General features: G+C 38.8%; 1 protein-coding gene across 1 annotated transcript in view; it reads right to left on the bottom strand.

The window, feature by feature from the left end:
• Efhc2 (EF-hand domain containing 2) overlaps positions 1-7758 on the bottom strand; it is a gene marked incomplete at its 5' end in the record, with an annotated part of 127647 nt that overhangs the window by 111047 nt on the left and 8842 nt on the right. The window contains 1 exon segment of the mRNA XM_029562191.1: positions 2310-2533. Within this exon segment, the coding sequence (XP_029418051.1) occupies positions 2310-2533 (224 nt within the window).

Genomic DNA, 7758 nt, shown 5'->3' with positions numbered 1-7758 from the left:
TAAATATTTTAATTCAATTCGTTGACCTGTATTGATTTCTGATCTGTATAACCAATTCCATGCTAATTATATTTCAATTTAAAATGTGTCTTTTCACTAGAAATTCATCTATCTAGTTATCTATCTATCTACACACACATTTCTTACTCATTTACATTTTTTTGGTCTTTTTGAGACAGTGTCTCCCTATAGCCCCAGTTGGCCTGGAACTCACTATGTAGACCAGGCTGGTCTTGAACTCACAGACATCTGCCTGCCTCTGTCTCCTGAGTGCTGGGTTAAAGGCCACCATGCCCAGCTTCATTTACATTTTTTAGAGGCTAAAAGGAAAAAGCTATATCCATGGTCTAATTTTGCCCAAACAACTTCCAATATCAAGGCTATGAAAGTCCAGTGGGAATAGGAGCAGGGCAAATGGGGAACTTCAGGTCCACACAGAACAGAAACCCACTTCAGCAGTACTCTGCCCTAAAACAGTGCTCCACAGGCTCCTTGGTAAAGCTTTTCCTTCACTTTGCATCTTCTGAGCCCTGTCATAGAGTATAACTGCTTCCATTCTATCTGCTATAGTCAAATGGCATGGTTATATAAGGAAGGATTCATTAGGGAAATGTTATTCAAATCACGTTACATAATCTTTTTATAGTCTTTAAAATTTCTGTCTATCCAGGGCCGTCTAGGTATACTCTGACTGCAAAACAAGAGGAGAACACAATAGCTTCTAGAGGCTCTTCAAATCTTATCCTTGATATTTAAGTGAAATCATGGGACCTCTACCTTCATTAATTAAAAATGCCTTTAATGTATTATAAGACTGGTAAGAAATACATTATTGATCATACACCATTAATATTCTGTTCAATTTAAGTTAAATAGTTTAACTTTACATTTCCAGGCAGTAAACACTTAAGAACTTAATCTTTAAAAGTCATTATAGGAGCTGGAGAGATGGCTCAATAGTTAAGAGCACTTGCTGCTCTTGCAGAGGACCTGGGTTCGATTATCAGCACCCACATGGCAGCTAACAACCATATCTATAACTCCAGCTCCAGGGGAATCAGATGCCCTCTTCTGATCTTTGTATTCTAAAGTTTATGTTATCTTTCTGCAAGGAAATGAATTACAAGATTTGAAAACAATAAAAATTAGATGAAAATAATCTATGGGGATGGAAATGAGTGAGGAGAGCGATTAATTAGACAAATGAATGAGGGATTTTTCTGGGAGGGTAGGGAATGGAAATTTCAACATCTTGATTTGATTCAGATTATACTGGTACATGCATTTGTTAAGACTCATCCAAAAGTACATTTATTGCCTGTATATTTTATTGTGTGTAGTCATATTCCAGCAACAATAAAAAAGATCTAGGAGTGGTAGCACATATCTGTAATCCTAGCACTCAAGAGGCAGGAGAACAGTGAGTTCAAGGCTAGCCTGGATTACACAGTGAATTCAAGGCCAACCGTTGTTATATTAGTGACACCCTATCTCAAAAAGCTATGAATGAATAAATACATAAAAAATAAACATTAAAAAGGGAAACAAATGACAATAATGAAAATCATGGTAAGAATCCAGAAATTTCTATCCTAGTCCCAACAAGGAGACTGGCCAGGTATGTGACCTAGCCAATAATACTTCCTCTTTTCACTATTCATATTTTTCTTCTTGAAAATAGAAAATGGGGTCAAGGGATTATTTTTTTTAACTGTAGCAAGACAACATTGAGTCTTTACTCCTTACACTAGGGTGAAACTTTAAACAGAAACATGTTTCATAATTGGGAGACATCAGAATCATGACCCACTTTGCTCTTCCAGGACATTTCAGCATCCAATGCCAGAGTTCCAAGAAGGAAGAAAAGTGATGTATTTAAGGTTTGATTCATTCAGACACTATTGCAGAAGAAAGATTTTCCAAGCCTGAAATAGGCAACTAAAAACAGAAAAGATAAGCAGAGGAAATGTGGGCCCAACTACATACTCACAGTGATCACAAACTAATCATGAATTTCTAGAAATTATCCCACTTAAGCAGCTTTCTACATACTCTGACTGCCTGAGGGAGGCACTTCAAAAAGAACTGGGGGGAGAGATGGAGCAGGTAGCAAATGGGGGAATGAGGGGCTCATTCCCGTTCTGAGGCCCACACTCAGCCTTCCCTCCAATCCAAAACAGAACAAGATGGCTCTAATAACTATGGTCTTCAAAGTTCTTCTGCATCTGCATCCAGAGTGCGAACACCCTTTGCTGACTCTCTGAAGACTTGTTCCGCAAACAAGAACTTATAGGTACACCAATTCTTACCTCTCTTCTCATCTTCATGTAAGGATCTACTGGACACTGTCCTGGAGGATTCAATTTGGTTCCTATTTTCTTCAAAAAGTTTTTTGTAAATGTATCACAATCATAAATCCTGAATTTCCGGCCATAGAAGACAACATCTATGTTGATATTGAAATGGGACACAGTATAAAACTGGTCATCATTAGGAGGTGGCAGAGAAATCCGATGACGTCTGATAGAAGTTCCTGTAGAATGAAGTAAAATACAACTGTCTTATCATGTGGCTAGCAGGAAGTTACGCTACATGTGAGCAACAATTCCTGAATGCTTTCCTGTAGCAGGGTAGTGAGCAAAGGGCTCTTCCTAGGAGGCAGCAGTAAACATTCAAGCTCAGAGTGAAAGGGAGCCAAGAGTATGGAGGGCCAGAGTTTTCTGACCAGCCTAGTGTGGCATATGTGTTCTTTAAGTGTTGTTAGGGCAGTATTTCTAGAAATTATAAAGACTGGGGTAGGCTTGGATATAGAAGAGGGGTGGTGTAAGCAAAGTAAGCAAATGCCACTCTGTCATCTACCTTTCCTCCAAAAATGGGCTTACTTTCAGCTTCTAGCACTCAACGTGTTCTACTAAGCAAAGGTTAAGATCTGAAGTTAGGTGTTCATAAAAAGGTATACCCTTGGCTAAAAATAAAAACAACACCAACCTAATAAGCTTTAGTTTGTATGTGTCCACACTTTTATTTACAGCTTCAGTAAGCATGAATGACTTTAGCCTGCCTGAAGCTTCATGCAGTGTTCTTTCTTCTGCAAACTCATTCTCCCTTCTTCCTCTACAGCCTCTGCCTAGCTCTACCCAAGAAACCCAATCAAATGAAAATTCTTAGAGACTCCATAGTTTCAACTAGAACTTTGGGTCATGGCTTCCTGATTTCACCACATCTTCCATTTCCAAACCTACGATGCCCATTCACTTCTAGGTAGAGACAAGGACAGAGGTTAACAGTGGCAAGGAGCTGATCATTTTGGAGCCAGTTTCCCAAGCCTCAATTCCCAAGGGGAGGGAGACACAATAAGGATGAGATAACACCTGCATACACACGTGACATGACAGGAAAGGAACCCTCTTATTAGACTAGACAGTAAACATGTCTGCCCTTTGTGCTGCAGGGAGACCATGCCTCTATCTTCCAAGGCTATAAGCAAACCTGCACTTTGTACTAAAGGGAGAGACCATCTTTTCAAAGCTACATATACACATATCACTCTTAGCACCAGGCAAAGAACAGCTGGTGACTCTGCTTGCAAGATGCACAGAAACGTGGGATACCTGTGCAGAAGTGTCTCTCAATACCTGCAGCTGACACAGGCCTGAGAACCTACCCTAAGAGCAAAGAGAAAAAAGAAGCAAAGCAACCTGAGGAGCTAATGATCCAGTAACACTTGGCTTGTATGACCCCAGTTAGAAATATTTTAATATAAAGATGCCAACTTATCTTCTTTGTATCTTGTATAGTGCTAAGAATAGGGCCTTTTCTCAGAATCTAGAAATACTTCAAATTATTTATTCTTGTTCACTAAGGAACATTTAATGACTATCTTTAAGGTACTGTGTTGGGCTCTGTTTCATTATTCCATTTATCTTTTCAGTTTGTTAAGAAGAAATTAAGTAAAATCATTTTCATCTTCTTTTCTTCATAGCAATTTTTAATTACTTAGTACATTAAATTAAAATAATAAAACTATAAAATTAGAACTGGCTAGAATATTTTTAAATATACTACACTACATAAAAGATGATATAATTTTACTGTAAAGAATTATACTTCAATTAGCCTTTAATTCATGCCACTGAAAACAGTATGCAAATTATTTAATCATTCAAGATTAGACATTTAGAATAAATTGCATTCTTAAACATCTATAAAAGGATCGGCATTTCAGATATTTCCAGGAACCATTATATATCTCTCTAAAATACTTACATCATGACAGGTTTTTAAAATACAAAAGATTTACTTAACAGCCTGGAGCTTCTTCAAAAATTCCATGTAGGGGGCTTGGGAGATGGCTCAGTGGAAAAAGTACTCACTCCGCCAGTGTGAGGACCAGAGTTCAGATCTCCAGAATCCACGTAAAACCCAGGCAAGAGTGGCAGCTGCCTGTAATGCCAGCATTCAGGAGGCAAAGACAGGGGATCCCCAGGGCAAGCTGGCTAGCTAGACTAGCCTGAATCAACGAGCTCAGGTTCAGTGAGAGACCCTACCTCAATAAACAAAGTAGAGAACAATTGAGGAAGACACCCAGCACCAACCTTGCACCTCCACACACATGTACAAATAGACACACGTACAAAATTCCATCTATATTTACCTTTGTACTCTGTTGTAAGAACTTGAATAAACTACTTACAGCTTTTGTTCAATAAAAATGGGAATCCTACCATTTTTCTAGGTATGGAATAGACTATAAGGCATTTAAATAATAGTAATCACAATCATCGTCATAGCCCTAGAAAACATTTTCATTTACAGTTTCTCATTTAATCCTCAATAATTCCTGAGACAGACAGTACATGAAATATGAATGCTCACTATGTAGATGAGGAACCAAAGCTAAGAATGCTTAAGTGCCTTGCCCATTGTGATGCCCTAACAAATGACAGAGAAGTATTTGAACTTGTGATTTCAGGCTGTAACTAAATACCATTATTTTCCACAATTTTCACTGACTTATATCTCACTTTACATCATCTACAAATTACTTAAGTGAGAGAAAAGAAGACCCACAGGCAAAATAGAATAGAAATGAGGTAGAGAGATGCCAGCTGCCAGGAAAAGAAGATAAATTAGTGACAGAGCTGCTCTTTCAAAACAGCCTGTCCCCATTCTAAGGACAAATTTGCAGAGCCAGCCACCTGCCCCCTGCAACAATTCCTGCCACAGGGCCAGCCCCACAGCATTTCTGCCCCTCTGGAGCCTGTGTCTCAGGCTTCCACACAGCTTCCTTATCTTAGCCCACATAGCACATTTCTCTCACCAGATGCTTTAGAAAACACCAGGTGGTAACTGAAAATGGCCTTGACCATCCATGGGCTGGAAAAGAGAAGGCAGGTCTAACAACAAACAAACAAACAAAAAGCTGCCAACAAGAAGTCTAACATCACAATTCTGCATTAATATGAAAACCAATGTGAACCTTTGAAAATGCATAAGTGCACACGAGAACTTTCAATCACATATTCCTGAGGTTGCTCAACTGTGTCCTCTATTTATTGGGATTTGCGCATTTATAGGCTTCTATGATAAAGGACAGAAACTCTACCAGACGGAGTTCACTCTAGAATGCCAAAGACATGGCCAGGATGCCATGTCTTTGGCATACATTGAAGAACAGCTTTCAATTAAGGTAGATAAATAAAAATAAAGTTACAGAATGAAAAAAAGCACCATATCTGCCCCTTAAATTCTCAGGTGTTTATCTTCTCAGCTGTCCATAAAGCTAGCTGAGACACACATCTAGGCATCTGGTACTTGCTTTCCAGTTTGTACTTATCTTATTTTGTATCTCTCTTCCTTTTTAAAAGCCATGGTATCTGACTATACCATGCAAGCTTTAACTTTCCAGCAGTTCTCTATGGTGAAGCTCAAAGCTGCCATATATGCATTTACATTTAGCATGATTTTATGTCATTAGGTTAGGACCTGCCTTCGATTTTGCTCTTAAAACTAAATTCAGGAGGCCTGCACAATCCACCAGCCTCTCTCCTGGTCCCCAGGAGCCCTTGGGGCCTCTTCCTGCCCCCATCTCCCTTTGCATCACTGGGTGGCATGGCCACCAGCTGCCTGAGACCAGCATCTTTCCTGGGCCCTGCTCCCAGGCCAGTCCAACCCCCAAATTCCTGAGTACAACATCTTTCTTGGAGGGATCCAGACCTTAGGAGAAAGCCTGAAAGCATCTGATCCTCATCTGACTTGGACCTCTGTGGGAACTCCAGAAGACAAAAGCTATCTGGCCACTCCATTATAAAATCAAATGAGAGAACCAGAAGCTTAGACGAACCAGCATTTCATGCCCAAAAAGTAAACCACAAAGGCACATAAAGTTTACAAAAAGAAGCAGACCTAAACTTGAAGGCTTGACTCTCACACAAGAATCAGAAACTACAAAAGAAATTCACATGTCAAAATCACAGAGAAAAAATAATAACATGAAAAACCAAAAGAACATATCCCCACCAAATACCAATAGTCCTCTAGAGGAGTACAATGAGAACCCTCTAGAGATAATGCAGGACATGGAACTCAAAAGAACAATTATAAACGTGATAAAAGAATTCAGTGAATTTAAAGAACACACAAACAAAGAAATCAAAGAACTGAAGGAAGATGGTGATAAACTTCTGAATGAATACAGAAAAGAGCTAGAAATATTGAAGACTACTCAGGCTGAAATGAAGAAGGAAGTGAAACACTCAGTAAGCCAATTAGAAACGACAGGAGAAAGCCTCACCAACAGGATGAATGAAATGGAAAACAGGGTATCAAGACTGGAAGATAAAGTGGACAAACTAGACCACTCAAGCAAAAATTAAGAAAAAATTAAGAAAGCACAAGAATGGAATATGCAGGAATTGTAAAGACCAAACTTACGAATCATAGGCATACAGGAAGGTGAAGAATCCCAAGATAATGGCATGGACCAGATCCTGAACAGAATCATAGAAGAAAATTTCCCAAAATCAAAGAAAGACATGCCCACACAAATAAAAGAAGCATATAGAACACCAAACAGATAGGACCAGAAAAGAAACTCTCCATGGCACATCATAGTAAAAATACTAAACGTACCGAACAAAGAGACAATACTGAAAGCTGCAAAAGGAAAACAACAAGTGACATATAAAGGAAAACCCATTAGGATTACAGCTGACTTTTCAGTGCAAACTATGAAAGCCAGAACAGCCTGGACCAAAGTATTCCCAGTTTTAAATGACCACAGAGGCCAACCCAGATTACCATACCCAGTAAAAATGTCTATCATATTCGAAGGGGAAAGAAAAATCTTCCATGACATAAATAGGCTGAAGGAATTCATGTCCACAAAACCAGCCCTTCAGAGTTCTGGAAGAAATACAAAGAGCTGAAGAAAGGAATGACTATACCCAAAGGATTGCGGAAAGAAATCCAATGAAGGTATAACTGTGGAAAAGTGTAGCTACATCACGAATGTAAATAGAAATAAAAATGACAGGATTCAATACTCATCTTTCATTAATAACTTTAAATATTAATGGACTAAACTACCTAGTCAAAAGACACAGAGTAGGTGAATGGGTTAAGAAACAAAACCCATCTTTTTGTTGTCTGCAAGAAACTCATCTCAATTTCTAGGACAGCCACTATCTTAAAGTGAAAGGATGGAAAAAAATATACCAAGCAAATGGTACTAAGAAAAAAGCAGGCGTTGCAATTCTA

This window comes from Nannospalax galili, unplaced genomic scaffold (assembly GCF_000622305.1).
Source record: "Nannospalax galili isolate Female #2095 unplaced genomic scaffold, S.galili_v1.0 scaffold2350, whole genome shotgun sequence".
Classification (NCBI taxonomy): Eukaryota; Metazoa; Chordata; class Mammalia; order Rodentia; family Spalacidae; genus Nannospalax; species Nannospalax galili.
The sequence above is the reverse complement of the archived record's forward strand: the minus strand, read 5'-3'. Positions and strand labels throughout refer to the sequence as shown.